General features: G+C 40.0%; 1 protein-coding gene across 1 annotated transcript in view; it reads right to left on the reverse strand.

Annotated features, from left to right (window-relative positions):
* The window catches only part of ITPR2 (inositol 1,4,5-trisphosphate receptor type 2), a 492,062-nt gene that overhangs the window by 32,639 nt on the left and 438,586 nt on the right, over nucleotides 1-20,837 (reverse strand). The window contains exon 55 of the mRNA XM_025402066.1: nucleotides 16,725-16,885. Within this exon, the coding sequence (XP_025257851.1) occupies nucleotides 16,725-16,885 (161 nt within the window). The remainder of the gene's footprint in view (nucleotides 1-16,724; nucleotides 16,886-20,837) is intronic.

Here is a 20,837-nt window from a genome sequence, read left to right on the forward strand (position 1 = left end):
AAAACTCTCATCTTCAATTTCATTCTGTTTTCTCTCCTGAATCATCCCAGTTTTGTTGTCTCCAGGGACCAGGATATCATTGCCCTCTGGATGGCCTATTGACACCATACATGGAATGAGCTGGCAACCAAAATCAGTTTCCCTGAATGTTTGAGGAAAGAGGATAAAAACTGATATTTCAGTCATTAAAAGTATTCTTCAAGTCACCCAAACTCAAAACCTTAGTCGTCTTTTTTCCTTTCTCCTAAATACGCTGTCAGCAAACAGCTTTCTTAATTTCTCTTTCACCTAAAATCAGGGAGTCAGAAAACTGGTGCTAGAAAGGACCTTAGAGATCAATTATTTCATTCATTTACTCAATAAATATTTATTAAGACCCTTTTGGTTTCAGAAATAGTTCTAGGTACTGGGGAAATAGTTACCAAGACATCAAGAGTCCAGTTCACAAGGAAACAAAGACAGTGAAAAACAGGTAACAACTCCAAAGGCAAATAATTTGAAATAGTGGTAAATGCTTTGGATAGAATATGACAAAGTGCTCTTATAGAGGGCCTGAGGTCGTTAGGTGAATTGGCCACAAAAGGAAGATTTTAATTTCTGAAGATAAGCATTCCAGGTGAAGCAAACAGCAGGAGCCAAGGTTGGCAGAATTGAAAGCCTCATAAAGAAGACCGGGAAGGCTGAGCCTAGTGAGAGAGGCAGGGATGGGGTTGGGTGTGCGGGAACCGAGCCCTCTTGGTTTATGGATTGTCACTCTTGGTCAAATCTTCTTTCCACCACACGCATCTCTTCCTATTTCCGGTTCCTTCTATCACATTTTCCATCAGTGTGATGGTTACTGATTTTCCTTCTGCCAGACTCTTGCTCCTTCATGAAATCCTGCTATAGACTCTTTGATACTTCCTTAAAATCTGATTTTTAAAAAAATCACATAATTCCCCTAAATAAAAGTCGTCAATGCCTCTCCTGTGTTTGAAGGATCAAATAGGAACTCCTTACCCTGAGAATTAATTCCTGTTACCCTTTAGCTCCAACCTAATCCAGGTGGGTCCACCTACTCTCTGAGCTTCAATTCCTCAGATCTGCCTATTTCCCTTACATACAAGGTCCTCTTCCCATGCTAGAGGATGGCTCCTCATCTTAGCTCATCAAATATTGCTGCCTGTTATTAACTCATCTTTATGACCATATATTATTATTTCTCATTAGGCCCAAGATTCCTGAAGCAGGGAATTTATTCATCCTTTATTAGTGCTCTCCTGCAGGATCTTATCCATTGCCCTAGATTATGGTAGGTAGGCACTAGCAAAAGTTGTTGAATAAATAATAATTTATTGAGCTCTGAAATGCTATTCTAACACTCATACATATTTTACAGTTTAATTTAAAATGTACTGTCTGTTAGATAATGCAAAAACATTAAATTGTTTAATCTTTAGGAAACCCTATAGATACGGATGTTTACGCATTTTACAGATGAAGAAACTGAGGCATAGGGAGGTTAAAGGCCTGCTTAAGGCTTCCAAAATCCCCGAGTCTGTGTCTAAACCACCACACTGCACTGTGTCTAACACACACAGCACCCCTTCCACTAATGCTCTTTCTACAATCCAGACTCTTAATTTCATTATTCTTTGACACAGTGAGTTATACACCAGAAAATAAAGTGAGGCAATTGTGATACTCTCAAGTAAGAATAACGTTTATCACCCCAATAAAATGGTTTATCTTGTTATACATCTGTTGGCAGTAGGTCTTTGTCTTCTAAAACGACATTTTCAAACTGGGTTTAATGCTTCCAAATGGTACTGGCTCCTAAGCTTGGCAGACAAATTCTCACAGGCCCTTCAGCATAGGTGCAGCCTGAGACAGTGGAAATTCCTCACCCCTCCCACTGCCCTCTGACCCCAGCCAGAATCACAGCTTAATTTTCTCACAGAGGGTCTGGCTCCAGATATTCAAGGAAAATTCATTGTCTGTCCATAATCAGTGCTGTCCTACAGAAAAGGCTGCAGCACAAGGGTGTAATCATGTGGACTATGTAACATCAGGACTTAACCGCCAGACAGCAGCCAGGGAAAGCTGATCCACATATGATCTCCCCCAAGGAACACAATGGAAATAGCCAAATCTGGACCACTCTAAAACTCCTGTCCCAATTGCTTCTGGTTTGTAAGATAAAATAAACATTAATATACCCACAACTTGATATAAAGAAATATTTTACATATTTAGAGTTATCAGGATTTCAGAACCAGGACAGAAGAGATAATGGAAGTCACTTGGATTCTCATTATGAATGAAGAATCCACATCTGTGGCAATCAAGTCTCTTCTGAAAGTCACAGGCCTACCTAGTGCATCTGGGACCCAGGGCCTTTATATCACAACCTGTTGCCAAGATAGTCAAAAGAAATCCCTGAGTAGTTACCTCTTTGAAAAGTTACAGGTATCTCTGCAAATAAACCACCACTGAATCTGGCCATTTTTGAATTTCAGGTTCTGCTGAACTGGTGCTTCTTATGTCATTTGTATTTGGAATGTTTATCAATAAGCTCACAGAATGGCATAAACACTTGAAATCTTTCTTAAGAGTTAGCAATCTCAGTAGAACACCAATTCAGAAGGAAACTTGGAGGGCTGGAATATTATTTCTCCAAGTACTAACCAGGCCCAACCCCGCTTAGCTTCTGAGATCAGAGGAGACAGGGTGCATTCAGGGTGGTATGGACATAGACTGGAATATTATTTCTAAAGCAGAAAATATGTGCTTTATACTGGAACTTTTTCAGATGTCGGAAAAAATGACAAAGCTGATTACATGTGTGAAAAATGCCTCGAGTTCTTCACTTGAAGGAGCCTAAAATGTGTTCTTTGGAAAATGAAATAAACATCCTTTGTTGCTTTCATCATATAACCTAGAATCAGGTAGAGCTTGCCCCTAGCCTCCCGGGGTAAGGATAGAAGTAAACTAGATGACATTTCTTCTTATGTAATTTGGGTTCTGACTCAGAATTAGCTCCTACCACTCCCTTTCACAGTACGTCTGTCCCCATGTCCTCTCTGGGACACTCCAGATGGTATCATACCACACCTCTTTGTAGTAAGATCTGTCCTAAAATCACCTGTAAACTCAAATGGATTCAACAGTTCCAGCAATGCAAATATTTATGGAAGCTCCCAGCTTTTGGTTGTGTCAGACAACAATATAGGAAGCCCCTCTGCCTGACCTTTGCCTGATGGTAATACTCACTATTCAGCTATGTAAAACGTGTGGTGACTTGTTTAGGATCTGCCTTCAGCTCTAAACAGATAACTGTGCAACAGGCCATAGCCGTCTTTATCTCCTCTGTGTCCCCTTCCAGGTGTGGGCGCAGTGTCTGGGACAATATAGGTGCCATGTATTTATTGAACAAATGAAAGTTGACCTTTGCCTAACCTATAAAAGAAACGCTATATAGAATCAGTGAAGAGTTTGAACACTGAATGGTTTAAGAATGTTTTGAATCCACAAAATAGTATTTAAAGTTAGCCTTATTATTTATTTAGCCAAATATTTTAAGTAGAGGTAGGAGATCAAACGTTTGTTGAGCAGTCACTGTGAGCCAGACACCATGTTAGGTGCTAGGATAGATGTGATTGTGTTTAATCCACACAGGAATCCTAGTAAAGGGGAGTATTATCCCCATTTACAGAGGAGGAAACAGACTCAGAGGGCTGCGGTAACTTACCTCAGATGCTATTATTTCCAAAACATCTTGATCTCTAAATCCCATGAAAGTAGCAGACTCCACTAACCTGATATTAAATGACTAATCTCTGAAATCCAAGCGCTGAATCACTTTTGTAAAATTCAGCAATTATTTTTCAGAAATTCCCTTAGATAAAATTAGTCCAAAATCCTATGGACATGCGGTTGCCTGATAACCGTATCTAACCCAAGAGTAGTATTTCAGCTTAATTGCCATCTTAACTAATTACTTACGATATGACACGGGCTATGCTAGCCTATTAAAAACCATTACACAGAAGTCGTGTGGCTTTACAGTATATAGTTCTCATTCCCACAACTTACATTTTGATGGCATCTGTTACTCCCTGGAAGAAAGCCAGAGTTTCTGAGTAAAATGTATCAGTCCTAACAATGTGGACATTATTATTCCAGAAAGCCAACTGAGAATTGAACAAGATCTTACCGTAATGACTAGAACTGGGAAACAAGAATTTTCTTCAGCACAGCAGGAGGAAATCTTTTTATTAAGGTTATGAGAATCAGAGAAGTGAACATCCCTTCATAAGTCTAAAATAAATGACTTAGGATGGGTTACCATTTCAAAAAAGCTTCTATATACTGAACATGTCCAACTTGTTTTGCTCTAAACATTTGGGTTTGCAGCATAATCTCATACTAAAATGTAATCAATGTCAGATCACATGATATCCACAAACTGACCACACCACCTCTAGGTTCACTGGCTAATGAAAAGTTAACATCCTCTTTCAGAGCCCCACTATGAAAATTGTTTTTCTCCTGGTTCTACTTTTTGCTGAGTAAAATCTGAGTAGTAGACTTTTGACATTATTATCATCATTATTACTAAATAATAGGAAAAGGTCTGTGCTATTTCAAGTCTGAGGGCATGCTTTTTCTGAATTTCTCAGTCTATATAGTTTCCTTTGCATAGCCTTATCCAGATCTGTGATTTCAGCTATCAAGTATACTCCAGCAACTTACAAATCTTTGTGATCATTTAAGAAATCTTTATTGAGTATCTAATATATACCAGGCACTTTTCTATTCTCCTGGGATGCCCTAGTGCATAAAATAAAATCTGGCAGCACTTTAGGAGGCCAAGGTCGGCAGATCACTTGAGCTCAGGAGCTCGAGACCAGCCTGGGCAACATGGCAAAACCCCGCCTCGACTAAAAATAGAAAAATTAGCCAGGCATGGTGGCGTGTGCCTGTAGTCCCAGCTACTTGGGGGCACCGAGGCAGGAGGATCACCTAGCCTTGGGAGGTCGAGGCTGCAGTGAGCCAGGATCATGCCTGAGCAACAGGGCGAGACTCTGTCTCAAAAAAGACACTAAAATCTTATCCTTGTGGTAGTTAACCTTTTCTTAGTGGACTGTCCATTTTAGATTTCTCATTTGAATTACAGACCCACATACTCAGCTTCTTATTAGAATTCTTAATTTCTAACTTACAGTTGTAGAGGTATCACCTAAAACATCTTGAACATGAAAATGCCTTGAAAATGTCCAAGTCCACATATGCACTTAGGCCCTATAACCCAAACTGAGATGATCACATCTCCTCAACTTATTTCTGTGGAACCCTTTCCCTTTCCCCAGTGCTCAGCTCTCCCTCCCCTGGCTCTGAGGCCAGGGACCTAAACAGCCTTCCCCTTACCTTCATTAAAACTTCTTTCTTAATTTTTTCATGGCCATCATTTCTTTTCAATTTCCAGTGGCATTGCCTTAGCACCAGCTCGCATTATTGTTGCTGAGTAATAAAATCTTTCTACCTGTTTCATTTTTGTTTTTTTCTTCCAGGATGGCCCCCTTGAATCCATTTCTTATGCTGCTATAGAACATGTCTTCTAAAATGTAAATCTGCTCCTGTCTCTTTGGTTTAATATCTCTGTAGGACTTCCCTTAACTTCGAGGATAAACACTTCTTTCTTGCTTTTTGTTTTGTTTTTTTTTTGTTTTGTTTTGTTTTTGTTTGTTTGTTTGTTTGTTTGTTTGTTTGTTTGTTTGTTTTTGAGATTGAGTCTCACTTGGTCACCCAGGCATAAGTACAGTGGCTCACCGCAACCTCCACCTCCTGGTCTCAGGCGATTCTCCTGCCTCAGCCTCCTTAGTAGCTGGGAATACAGGTGTGTGTCTCCATGCCCGGCTAATTTTTGTATTTTTAATAGAGACAGGGTTTCACCATGTTGGCCAGATTGGTCTCCAACTCCTGACCTCAGGTGATCCACCTGTCCCGGCCTCCCAAAGTGCTGGGATTACAGGCGTGAGCCACCATGCCCAGCCCAGGATAAAGTAAAAATTTCTAAGCACACAAGGCCCTTTGCAACCTGGCTCCTGGTTACTACTCCTGGTTACTGCCCTCCCAAATGTCCTCACTGTTTTTCCAGACATACCTATCTGCTCTCTCTACGTGTTCCATCCTCATTTACCTGATCAGCCTCAAGCATCCAGGCATGACCTCCATGAAGCCTCCCTTCCCAGGCCCTAGGCTCTGGCAGACTCCACTGCTGCCGTGTGTTATCATCACCCTTTATCTATTTCCTTTATTTTACCAAAGCTTCCCAAGGGAAGTTAGAGAATCTGCCTCGACTCTGTGTCTCTAAACCAAGCCTAGCACCTCGAACACAATGACACTCAATCTGCATTTGTTGAATAAACACATCATTAAAAAATAAAAAATGATTCATTGTCCTGCGTTTTCAAGGCATTTTAGATCACACCTCCACGAATGCAGCTTAGAGATTAAAAATTCTAACTCCTAAAAATACTGGAGAAACAGAAACAGCTTTCTTCCTTCTAAAGGATGTCATTTGGCTTTTGGTTTTGAGGTTTTTCCTACCTGTTCTTGATTTACATTTATTTAGTCTTTGTCAAATTTTACCTGATTATTTACTAGAAGAAGGCGTAGCTAAAGGTAAAATCATAGACACTGGTCCCAGGAAAATCTGGATTTGCATCCTGGTTCAAGTACTCATTTACAGGGCACCTGGGATGACTCACATTTTTCTGAGCCTCAATTCACATAAAACGGGTATAAATAAGATAGCATGCTAAGCTGCTAACACATATCATATACTTAATTAGTTTCCTTTCTTGTTCTCACACTTTTCTTTTAAGCTACACACTTTGCCTGGAACATATTCCCCTCCATCCTTCTATCAAAATCCTCCTCATTTTTAGCTCGACTCTCCTCAAAATCTTCTTGGTGAAACTGTCCTTACTGACTTTGGCCAGAAAGAACCTGTCCTCTGTGCTCCAGTGGCTCTATATCTTATTTATTTTGTTCAGCAATTTATGCTGAGTGCCTACTATGTGCCGGGCATTAATTTAGGCACTGGGAATACAGAAGAGAACAAAGCAGACGTGTAAATGTCTTCCTGGGGTATATATGGTAATGATAAACAATAAACACACCAATAAATATAAAAACAATTTAAGGTCAGATCAATATAAATGCTAAAGGAAATAAAGGGTGGTGGGCTAGGAAGTAACGGGAATGGGGATGTCAGGCAAGGCACAGACATGCAAAGAGCCAGAGGGCCATGACCGCAAGCAGAAGGCACACGTGGGCCAAGGCTCCCACTAGAGAAAAGCATGGCATGTTTGAGAAAAGAAGAAGCGCCAGTGTGGCTGGACTGTAGTCGGCTAAGGGAAGTGGGATGAAATGAGACTGGTAAGGTGGAATGGGGCCAGACTATATAAGCAGTCTATGAAGGATTCTGGATTTTAATCTAAGTGTCGTGGACAGGTTTTAAGCAGGGGTGCAGTGGTGTGATCTGTCTTAAGGTTTCTCTGGCTGCTGGATGTCTGTACCAGAGTTCAATCTGATTTGCACAATCGTTTCTGGTGAATAAAGCTGTCCTTCTAGTTACAGTGTGGTCCTCAGAGGGCAGGGATATTTTATTCTTATTCTTATCAGTGCCTCATGCATAGTTCTCCGCAGTAAATACTCGTCAAATTAAATTGAAACATCCTGCAGCCTCTTTTTCTTTCTTGCCTGCAATTGTAATAATTGTAATTGTAACACTTCTAATCTTCGTAGGAAGTATGCAGTTGCCAACCAGCTCTGAACGAGTTCTTTTTTTTTCTTATTTGAATTCCTCTCAGGCCTTCCTGCCATTGTAGGATTGTCATCTGACTTCCTGTCTCCTAGCCAGGTCTACTCCCTGCCCTGTGGACTGAATTTTTATAGTCCTTCTGTAAAGTGCCATGCGCGCTGCTGAGAAGGCTGGGTACAGCTGGCCTTGCTTGTTCCCAAAGGAATCACAGCTTCTAGCTTTACATACTGTATGGGATCGGATACTAACAGACATTTATCGATCACTTGCATGCACCTGGCACATTATGGGCATGGCATCCCTTTGTGCAAGCTGTGCCACTCTGGGCAAGCTACCACTCCTCTCGGAGCCTCAGTTTCCTCATGTGTACAATGGGGATAATAAGAACAATAGGATTTGCCTCCTAGAATTGTCATGAGGCTTTAAAGGAGATCATGCATATAAAGCACTTAGCACAGCACAGGCACTTATCTAATGTCAGCTGGATAACTAGTCAACACTCACCCATGTCAGTTATATTAGCAGTAGTGTTGTTAGTGGCATGATTAGTGGCTATTATCCATAGGCAATACTTATCCATGTCAGTTATATTAGTTGTAGTGTTGTTAGTGGCATGATTTTATTGAATCCTCATAGCAACTCTGCAAAAAAAGTGCGGTTATACTCAGTACCAATATTTAGCTGGTATGCAAAGATATGGCTGTACTGATTGCCAAAATACTGCAATATCTCCTGATTGTCAACTAAGCCACTTTCATAAGCCCTCCAAATACTCCCTCCCCCTGCAGATTTATTTGCCCTAATCTGCCCCTGGGATCCCCACCACACCTCCTCTGCATGATCCAACAACTGAAGGGTTAATGCCTGGTACAGCCAGAGGCCTCCAGAGTCCTAGCTCAGTCCATTGCCTTCTATTCTGAGTTCTAACCGGCCCATTATACATATTTTATCAATGGGTACATTGAAGTATGGAGGAGATAAGTAAAGTCACCAATCTTGTAAATGGAAATCCTAAGAAATCAAACTTCAGATTCATATGCTCAGGTTTATTCCTTCGCATGGAACTTCTCCTTAAACACTGATTAGAAAAGCTAACAAAAGCCACTTGTGTTCTGTAACTCTGTGATCAATCACCCGAACACTAGCAGATCTACAGTTTCTGATCAATTCAGGAAGTAACCTAGAACATCTCAGGTTCAGTGTCTTATCTGCCTTCCCTCGTTCTTATTCTCCATGCCACTTCCACCATGAAAATTATTTAAACACTATTTGGTCCAAATCCTTTTATCCTCACTTCCAGCACCAAAGTCTAACAACCTAAGCACTGGACCGGAATCCTTAAGATGAAGAAGACAGCATTCAGCCACACTGTTAAGTACCTACTACTTCTGTCTCTGTTTCATAAACTAAAAAGAGGAACAGAAAGATGTTAACATCTGTGCAAAAATGAAGTAATTCATGGATCTTACACATGAATACTAAATAGAAAATGAGAATAACATAGGGGACAGATCCCACGGTGACAATAAAAATCCAGAGAGGGGCATTTTAAAAGATCCCTCTTAAATCACAGACACATGTCTGGACTTAAAATGTGGGAAGTGAGGGTGGTATCTCCTTGAATGCTCAAATGTACTTCTTAATTGTGCATTCTGAGCTGCAAAGACCCCCTTGGCTTTCCCTGAAACGTAAACATTTAAAATTAAGTTCTAAAGTCTTTAAGATAGTGTTTAGTTAAAAATTAAGCAGTTACATAATTGGTTTAATGAGATCCAATTACAAAATTAGTGTAAATTAGAAGTAATAGAACAGAACATATAATTTCATAATTATGACACATAACAATAATGCAGAGATTAAGTTGGCCAGTGGTGCTAAAGCAGGAGGGGTGCATATAAATCTTAGAAGACTTGATGGCTTTCATGAGTCCAAATATCTCCCCTCCAACAGTTACTGCTCCAAAATATGTTTTAACTAAACAAGACTGATTTTGATTTCCAGACTCAGAAAACAACATTTGGGAAATTGCTAGTTCTTTCCCTTCCTTATTTGGCTAAAGTAGTGGGTGACTAGATGGGTAGATTTATTTCCTATCTCATTAAAAGAATGACCTTTCTTTTTAAGGTCTTAACAGATCATGGCAAGGAAGAATTCATTCTTCAGGATGAGTGAAGCTGAAAACCCCACCAGTGTCATCCCCACCCCTCTGCTAGAAGAGCAGGGGAAGGCCTACTCTTGTGGGAGGGAGAGGCTGGGTTGGAGAGACACGATGAGAGAGACCACAGACAGATTAAAGTGCCTACAGCCTCATATTTCAAATCAGCCCTCCAATTTGGGTCAGGGGACATAACCCTTCCTGCTGTATCTTTATCCTTTGGTTTTAAAAGAAGGGACAGATAGCATTTGACTAATGAGAAATTTGTGTTGCAATGTCTCACATCATTTTGGTATCTCTTCCTGTAAATTATGTCCAACTCCCAGAGGGCTAAAAAGAAACCATTCATTTATTAATGCACCTATTATTTTATTTATTCATTCAATAAATGTTTTGAGTTTCCTGGGAGAAGAGGCAATTTCCTATTCATCTTTATACAGCAAATCTTTAGCACAGTTGCTAGCATACAGAGACATTCAATGTTTAGTGAATTGCTGTTAATACACATTACAGATATTACCTGCCCTGGTATTGTGCAGAACAAAGACCTTCTCTATACCTGATTATGGCTTTCAGGAAACTTATTTTTTGGTTAAGACAGACAATTATTATGTTAACAAAAATATGAGTTAAATAGTCTTCATCGACACTGCCGCAATGTCAGGGTGCAGTTGTTACTCAAGAGAAAAATAAATAGAACTGAGTTTACAACTGTGAATCAGTAAAAGGAGGAAATGGTTCCCAAAAAACCCATGGCCATGACTTGGGGAGGGTGGCCAGCCAGGTCTCACTAGAAGCCCAGTGCCATCAGAATACTTGTGGAGGCAGCAGCTCTCCAGACCCACATGGCACCTGCTCTTATACACACCTCTGGTTTGGATCCTGCTATTTGTCAAATTAAGTAGTAAATATCCCTTCATATACCTCAGCAAATGAACACTAGTAATCTGAAAATGACCCCAAAATGTTAGAGAAACATCTAACAGTCTTGGGTATTTTTTTCTAATGATGTCTATTTTTGTTTGTTCCTCCTCAGTTATCATCTTTTCCTTAATGGGAGAAGCAAAGGGGCTTAGTGGTGCTCAAAGGCCATTATCAGTACGGGATGGAAGATTTATCCTTTCATGCCTTTTCCTCTAGTTTTCTAAATTTTCTTTTATTATTTTTACTTTCCTGTATGGTCCCTCCTTTTCCCTTCTTACTTTCTGTTCCCAGTAAACACTACCTCAAAATATCATTTATTTTATCAAACATGAGGGTTTACTTGACAAGAAAATACATCCTCAAAACACCTTGATCTAGTCACATTTCCCTGAACAATATCCAAGAAGATGCTCCATGTTAATTCAAATAATCAAACAGTGGCTATTTAAATAGCTTGGTTTAGAATCTGAAGGCACAGTTGGGTGCTGTGGCTCACGCCTGTAATCCCAGCACTTTGGGAGGTTGAAGGAGGCAGATCACTTGAGGTTAGGAGTTTGAGACCAGCCTGGCCAATGTGGTGAAACCCCGTCTCTACTAAAAATACAAAACTTAGCAAGGTGTGGTGGTGCATGTCTGTAGTCCCAGCTACTTGGGAGGCTAAGGCAGGAGGATCTCTTGAACCTGGGAGGCAGAGGTTGCAGTGAGCCAAGATTGTGCCACTGCACTCCAGCCTGGGCAAAAGAGCAAGAATTTGTCACACACACACATACACACACACACACACACACACACACACACACGAATTTGAAGGCAGAGGTAAGAAAGTTTTAAGTTTTGATTAATATTTCAGACCCCTGATCCTGTCATTGGATGGATACAAAGACACAAATGTGTTTCCTGCAATTCTAACCCCTAGAAGCAATGTATTACTTTATGTACAATGTATGTTTGATATAGTACGGTATTTGTCCCCTCCAAATTTCATATTAAAATGTCATCAATAGATACAATATTATCTATTATCTGAATTTTACAAATGAAGAAACTGAGGTGCTATGGCTTGGATATGGTTTGTCTCCTCCAAACCTCATGCTGAAATTTGATCCCTGGTGTTGGAGGTGGGGCTTAGTGGGAGGCTTTTGGGTCATGGGGGCAGATCTTTTATGAACAGTTTGGTACCCTCCCTACAGTAATGAGTGATTTCTCACTCTATTAGTTCACTCTAGACTTGTTGTTAAAGAGTATGGCACTTCTCTCCCCTCTCTCTCTTGTTCCTTCACTTGCATGTGACACACCTACTCCCACTTCACCTTCTGCCATGAGTCAAAGCTTCCTGAGGCCCCACCAGAAGCTGAGCAGATGCCAGTTTCATGTTTGTACAGCCTGCAGAACTGTGAGCCAAATAAACCTCTTTTCTTTTTTCTTTCTTTTTTTAAATTATATTATTATACTTTAAGTTCTAGGGTACATGCACACCATGTGCAGGTTTGTTACATATGTATACATGTGCCATGTTGGTGTGCTGCACCCATTAACTCATCATTTACATTAGGTATATCTCTTAATGCTATCCCTCCCCCCTCCCCCCACCCCACAACAGGCCCCGGAGTGTGATGTTCCCCTTCCTGTGTCCAAGTGATCTCATTGTTCAATTCCCACGTATGAGTGAGAACATGCAGTATTTGGTTTTCTGTTCTTGCAAAAGCAAATAAACCTCTTTTCTTTGTAAATTGCCCAGTCTTGGGTATTTCTTTACAGCAATGCAGAACAGATTAACACAGTGCTTCAATGAATATTAGTACAAATATTCCTTACTGACATGGTAACAAAGTTGAAGCATTTGAGGTGAAAAAAATATACAGAGGGAGGAACATTCTCAGAACTTATTCTATTTATTTATTTATTTATTTATTTTGAGATAGAGTCTCGCTCTGTTGCCCAGGCTGGAGTGCAGTGGCGCAATCTCGGCTCACTGCAAGCTCTGCCTCCTGGGTTCACACCATTCTCCTGCCTCAGCCTCCCGAGTAGCTGGGACTACATGCGCCTGCCCCATGCCCAGCTAATTTATTATTATTATTATTACTATTTTGTATTTTTAGTAGAGATGGGGTTTCACCGCGTTAGCCAGGATGGTCTTGATCTCCTGACCTCGTGATCCACCCGTCTCAGTCTCCCAAAGTGCTGGGATTACAGGCGTGAGCCACCGTGCCCGGCCTCTATTCTTGTTTTTCCCATTTCCCCGAAAGGTAGGAGGCATTTTCTAAGGGTCCCAAGGTATAAATTAGATTTACATAAACAGTGTAGCAGGATTCAGATGAATTGTTTTGTGAACTAATATGAGAAAGGACCTTTCACATTTTCCTTTGCATAAATCCATAAGAGTAAAAGCAACATCAATTATAAAGAATTTGAAACTTCTTCCAAAGCCCTATTGATAAACAAGCACCTAAATAAACTTGTTAAGTGAACCTATTTTTAAGGAACAAAAATAAGAGTGGCAGGAAAATGTCTGGAAGGTTTCCTACCAGAGTTTGAAGAGTAGTTACCTCAGGAGTAGAGAAATACAAGAGAAAGAACAGTCTTTGAACTGAACTGTAGATGTGCTTCAACTTTCCACGTGCTACAAAATCTTCTCTCTCTCTAGGAGGATAGTCAGAAGGCCATCATCTCCACAGAGCTTGGAGTAACAGATTTTCTGAAATGGGTTTTTCAGCTACAGATTTTTAGATCTTTTCCAAAAAGGCTATTTCCATAAATAACCTTCCATGCAAACAACTTTTCATTTCCTTCAGACCTAAGTTAATATCACTCTTCCTTCTCCTGGCCATTAAAATTCAGGAATGGAGCCTGTTCTCTTGGATGTGCACTGCTTGGATGAAAATGAAACATTTCATGTTGGAATAAGCTTGTGAGCTCTCATCCCTCTTGTCATGGCTCTGGAGAAAGCTCTGACAGAAGAGGCTGGGCAGAAACATGGATAAGTACTTGGATACTTAAAAAGTCAAGTACAAGTGCCTGGGAAAATGCTGCTTTTAATGTTAAGGCTAGAGATGGGTCAACATTTTCACAGCAGTCTTCTCTTAAGGTAAAAAGTCACCTGGTGATTTCTATATCATAAAATCCAAAGGCTTTGACCTGTCTCTTCTTTCTGGCCTCTTTGCAGCAATTGATGCTGTTGGACTCTGACACTGAAATCCTCAACTCTTGGCTTTGGACATACTCCTCTTCCTGGCTCTCCTTATGCCTTCTTTATTGTCTCCTTTCTTACTTCTCTGCTTGTCTTTCTTCTTTTTCCTGAATGGGGGATCCCCTGGGTTCTGTCTCAAGTTTTCTCTTCTGTCTTTACACTCTTTCCCTTTCCCCACCATTCTCTAATCTGACGGCTTCCATGGTCATTCTATGTGAACTGTCACAGTGAGAACTGTCATTTACAGAGAGAGTCTCTGCACTCTATGAGGCACTTTCTACACATCATCTCACTGAGTGCACAACCTTCCTGTGGGCAATGCAACAGTTCCTCCATTTAGATGAGGAGGAGGCAGAGGCTCAGGCAGGTTTCAAGACTCATCCATGAAATCTAAGACCACCCAGCAGATAAGTGACAGTGCAATGGTTTGATACTCCTGGCTCCAAGGCTCAAGCTGTTGCCCCACCACTGCTCCTCCTACCCATGACTCCTGGCCTCCAGTCTCACCTCAAAATCAACAAGAATTTTTCTCTGACCAACTTCTCTCCCTAACAAAGATACCTTCTGAAATGACCCACCGCCTTTCTCCCAATGACCGGGCTCACACTGGCTGGCATCTCAGGCTCATCTTGCTCTCTTTGACTTCCCTGGTCCTCACATATCCTCACCCCTAATCTCATTTGCTGCCAAATTCCATCTTTAACTTCCTCTTTCTCCTCTCCAAACCAACCTGCACACTGCTGCCTGCCTTTTTGCCTAGGTCACATTATTCCCTTAGTTATAACCTTTAGAGGTTTCCCCTTGTTGATGAAATAACATCCAAATGCCTACCTTTTTTATTCAAAGTTCCAATCTACATTTCCTGTCAGATCTCTCAGAGTTTCCCTATAAGTGGACCACGTGCCAGTGAAACTGGGCAACTCATGATCCCCCGAGTGTCCAAGTGTCTCATGTTTATGCTTTTATTCAGGCTACTCCCTCTTATAGACAGACACTCCCCATCTACAGAAATCCTCCTCTCTCGGGCGTATTGCCACCCCACTCCCGCATCAATTCCTTCCACCTGCTCTCATTGGATGCCACTCTCCATCTTGAAGCCCTCACAGGTTTTCACTTGGACTTCTCTTGCAAAACCTGGCATATTCTATTTTGGGTTTGTTATTCCCCCCTTCCTCTTACCAAGGTCTATGTTCCTTGGCAGAGAGGGAATATATGATACTCTTTAGTGTATATCCAAACATCTATTCATTCAAGGCATATAACAGGAGTCTAATAAATATATATTGATTAAACTTACTCAAACTTTGATAAAAGACAGCGATGTGAGGTCAAATATAATGTTTTACATGGTTTTCCCCCCCAGCAAGCAGAAACAAAATGTTTTTCACAAATGAGATCAAGAAAGTATAAATGATGACCATGAATATATATCCTTAAAATGATTACCTTTTTCCTCTGATTTTAAAGGAGGAGGAGGCAGAAAGGCAAAAGTGGAGAAGACAAACAATGTTAGGTTTTGTCCATTGTCAAATGAAGAATGAAGAGAAGACAACTTAGAGTAGAATGCAAGTCATTAATAACAAAGCATGAAAATGCTGAAATATAAACATCCAATTTACATGTAGCTCTCTTGTGACATAAATATTGGCAGGTAAGGTAAACTATGATGATATGAACTTATAATTATTAATATGTTATCCTCCAAAAATATTCTTTGGTTGATCCCTAACTATAGTCTCTTCCTAAGTAGATGATAAGTTTGCTGACACTTCAGCATTGGTGCAAATATTGGTGCTTATTAAGTGTTTTCCTTAGGACCAAGTAGCAAGGAGGATCGTGAGTCATCTAAGGCCTCTTTCTCAAATGGTGAACACAATTTTGTTAGATTTTTTTTTTGGGGGGGGGATATCCAATATATAGCTATATTTAATTATAAAAATGCAAACATTTATATCAGATGCAATGATACTCACTGAACGTGTATCTATATACACTGAAGTTGTAACTTTAATTTCCCCTTCGGGCCAATTTGTTTTAATTTTCTATGAGACTGAAGAAACTTCAAATCATGGACAATCACATGATCTTACTGAGGAGTTATAAGCAACTGGATATGGCAAGATCAGTGCAAATTCATCAGCAACATCGGTAAAACAATCCGAAGTATGTGTTGATGGAAAAATCAGTGCTCTCCCATTAGGACTGAACATCATACTATCTCCAAACATAATTCAATTTCTTAAACTCTTGATTTTTGAAATCCAAGGGATTCCTTAAGATATGAATCTTCTGTTCATATTTAACAATGGGAAAGTTCCAGATTTCAGGAAGTGGGACATCAGCAATGATAATAGGTATGAGGTCAGAAGGTGATGGACATTACTGAGATGGTGCTAGTTATTGCACAGAGAATCCAGGAAATATCATCTGTGCACTGGAGACTCAAATTTGGTTTGAATAACCAAGGAGTCTACTGGGAACCAATGACTTAGTCAGTGTAGATGTTCTTCAGTGATTGACAGGCCTATTTAAATATTAACAAAAAATGAATGCTACAATCTCCATATTTTGGGAGGATGGTAGGGTAGAGAAGATGAAAACCTACAAGATGCAATATAGTCAGAAATTAAAACCTTCTGGTCACTCACCACAATCATTTGAGCCACGTAACTTTCAGGTCCAGTGTATTCTGTTGGGTCTTTAACTTTCACCAGGACTATGAAGTACAAATAATGCCACATATTGTGTTCTGACTTAATGTGTTCCTCAAATGAAACCGTTTTATTATCAAACTTGTCTCTCTCAAGTCCTGCAAAACACAGGCAACATAATATATGTAATTCATCATTTAATCAGTACTTGCTTCTTAGCATAAAAACAAAACATAATAATTATTGTGAAAAAATGCTTTCAGTAAGAGTGTGCCAATTTAAAATGTTATGATTAAAAACAACACAGCACATAAGACCTCCAGAAAAGAGGCCATCGTTTATAGATTTTTTTCCCAACTAACATTTATTTTTCCCCATGGATCCTTGGAAATGTGCAGTTCTATAATAGATGAAAAAGTTGCAGATAATTTTAAATATAGCCATATCAAAATTTTCAAATTAAACCGTACCACAAGTCTGAGAAAAAGAGGTAAAAATGATCATGCAAGAAAAGGTATGCTTGCTAATCAGGACAGGAAAAAAAGAAATAACACACACACACATCATTTTACCCAGGAACTTGGATTAAAAGAGGGAAGGAATTGAGAGAGTCATCCGTTTTCAACCACTTGGAGTCAGTGAAAGGAACACAAAGGAGATGGCTGTCCACATACTGAGGACAATGAGGGATCACACTACGCCAGCCCTCTAGGGTACCATGTTTCAGGCATTTTGGGGAGGGGGTGATATGTTCCATTTCCAAGGCACATTTTCAAGCCTTTGGAAGTACAGTAAAGAAAGTATCTAGATAATAAAATTCTTTTCTCTCAAAGTTAGAGAATAGATGAAAAGAAATGAATAGAGATGAAAAAAAAAAAAAACATCTATGGAAACATGAATTCGAATGCCAAGTGAAGTGGGATGTTGGGATTCAGTTTGGTTTTTAGAGCTCGGATATTGAAGAAGAAACCAGGAAACTGAAATCCAACCCTGGCTATTCTTTCTCTAAGCATTTTTTGTAAGTTCACTCCGGGATGTAGAAAACCCTTTTATTTATTTACTTTTTTGAGACAGAGTCTCACTCTGTTTCCCAGGTTGAAGTGCAGTGGCTCACTGCAGCCTCAACCTCCCAGGTTCAATTGATCCTCCCACCTCCACCTCCTAAGTACCTGGGACTAGAGGCATGCACCACCATGCCTGGCTAATTTTTGTTTGTTTGTTTGTTTGTTTTTGTAGACATGGGGCTTGACAATGTTGCCCAGCCTGAAGACCCTTTTTAAATAATAAGATATAAAGCACAATAAGTAAAAAATCTGTCCCCAGTGAAGGGGTGACTTTTTATTTACATTATTGGATATCTGTATGGAAAATACCATAAAATTCTGCTGGCTAATGGCTAGGCCTCATCTTATTTGACCTATCATCAACTCAGCATGCCCAAATAAACTCCAATTCTCTTCGCTAAACCTGCTTCAACCACAGTCCTCCCATTTTATTCGATGGCAGCTCTGTTCTAGTTGTTCAAGCCAAAAGCCTAGACGTCATTCTTGAATCCTCTCTGCCTCTCACACACCACATCCAATCCATGTTGAAATGCTTTTGGCTCTACCTGCAAAATATATCCAGAATCTGACCACTTCTCATCCGCTCTGCTGCTACACTCTGGTCTGAGCCATTGTCATCCCTCATGTGTATTACTGCAGTAGACTCCCAGGCCTCCCTGTTTCCATCTTTACTCTCCACAGCCCATTCTCAACACAGCAGCCAGAGTGATCCTTTAAAAATCTAAGAGAAGGCCGGGCGCGGTGGCTCAAGCCTGTAATCCCAGCACTTTGGGAGGCCGAGACGGGCGGATCACGAGGTCAGGAGATTGAGACCATCCTGGCTAACACGGTGAAACCCCGTCTCTACTAAAAATACAAAAAAACTAGCCAGACGAGGTGGCGGGTGCCTGTAGTCCCAGCTACTTGGGAGGCTGAGGCAGGAGAATGGCGTGAACCCGGGAGGCGGAGCTTGCAGTGAGCGGAGATCCGGCCACTGCACTCCAGCCTGGGCGACAGAGCAAGACTCCGTCTCAAAAAAAAAAAAAAAAAACCTAAGAGAAATAGTGTCTCCCTTCTGTTGCAAACCCAACAATGGCTCCCCCACCCCCTGAAGACAAAGGTCAAAGTCCTTACAAGTGCCTACAAGTAGAGTTGCTAGATAAGCTACAGCATGGTCAGTTATGTTTGAATTTCAGATAACAATAAATAATTCCTTAGTATGAGTCCCATGCAATATGTATTTGCTAAATCCTATGTGACTTGGCCTCATAGCCACACTAACCTTACCTCATACTATTCTCTCCCTTGCTACCTCCCATGCAACCATACTGGCCTCTTTGCTTTGTTTTAAACACAGGGCCTTTGGACTTCAGGACCTTTGGAATGGTTGTTTCCTCTGATCACAAAACTCTTCTCACGGACATCTCTTTAACTAACTCATTCACCTTCAAGTTTTTGCTGAAATCTCACCATCTCAATGTGGTTTAACTTGATCACCCTGTTTAACAACACAACCAATCCCTTCCTTTCTGCTGACCTTCTTGATCACCTTTTCTCTTTTCCTCTCTTTTTCTTATAGGGCTTACTACCTCCTTATAGGCTAAATATAGCCATATCAAAGTTGTTAAATTAAACTGGATTACATCTCTAAGATAAGGAGGTAAAATGACTGTGTAAGAAAAAGCCTCTCTGATAACCAGCAAAGAAGAAAGAAATGTTATTTCATCTAGCAACTTGGATAAAAATGTATTATGTTTATTAAGTATTGTGTTTGTCCTCCCACTAGAGTATAAGAGCCACCTGGGCAGATATATTTGTTTCTTTTCTTCACCAATGGTCCCAATAGCTCAGAATGATGTTTGGTACATAGTTGGCACTCAAATACTGATTGATTGAATTAAGAATATTCTACCACTAAAATATTGTTCCACTAGAATGGCTATAACCAAAACCAGATAATAATAAGTGATGGTGAAGATGTGGAGAAATTAGAATCCTCATACACTGCTAACAGAAATGTAAAATAGTGCAGCTGCTACTTTGGAAAACAGTTTGGCAATTCCTCAAAGGGTTAAATAGAGTTACCATATAACTAAGCATACTCCACTCCTGGGTATATATTCAAGAGAACTGAAAATGTATGTTCACATAAAAACTTGTACATGAATGTTCATAGCAGCATTATTCATAATAACCAAAAATGGAAACAACCCCAATGTCCATTAATTGATGAAAGGATAAAATATGGTATATCCACATGACAGGATAATTTTTTACAATAAAAAGGAATGAGGCACCTATACCTGCTACAACATGAACCTTTAAAATATCCTACTAAGTGAAAGAAGCTAGTTGCAAAAGCCCACATATTATGGTTCCATTTAAATAAAATGTCCAATATAGGCAAATCCACAGAGGCAAAAAGTAGATCAGTGGATGGCTGCGGGGAGGTGGAGATGGAAGGTTAGGGATCAGATGATGGCTAAAGGGTATGGGGTTTCTTTCTGGGACAATGAAAATGTTCTAAAATCAGTTATAGTGATGGATACACAACTCTGAATATACTAAAAACCACTGAATTGTACCTATTAAATGGGTGAATTATATGGTGTGTGAATGATATCTCAATAGAGCTATTAATAACCAACACAAAACACTAAAAACAAACAAAAGAGAGAAAAACAAACCAAACAAAAGAGAGAAAATGTTAAAGTAGATTTTCCCAGAATTCAATTCAAACATCTACCAGTTGCAAGGTAATGAGGCTATAAAAATAAGGATCTTACTATCAATTAATCTGTAATACAGTAGAGGAAACAGACAATTTGTGTTATATTCTGAAGAGGTATAAGCTGCCAAGGGAGCATAAAGAAGGGCAAAATGAATTCTGATGAGGGTCATTTTAAAAGGTTTCCAAGAGGTGTAAAGCTTGAAAAATCCAGCCTCAGTACATGATTATGGTAAGTGGAGAAGAGGCAGATGGTAATAAAAGGTACTTGATTTTTATTGTGCACCTATTGATGCTGACAACTATAAAGATGTCTAAATATGCTATTATAATTACAGT

This window comes from Theropithecus gelada, chromosome 11 (genome assembly GCF_003255815.1).
Source record: "Theropithecus gelada isolate Dixy chromosome 11, Tgel_1.0, whole genome shotgun sequence".
Taxonomy (NCBI): domain Eukaryota; kingdom Metazoa; phylum Chordata; class Mammalia; order Primates; family Cercopithecidae; genus Theropithecus; species Theropithecus gelada.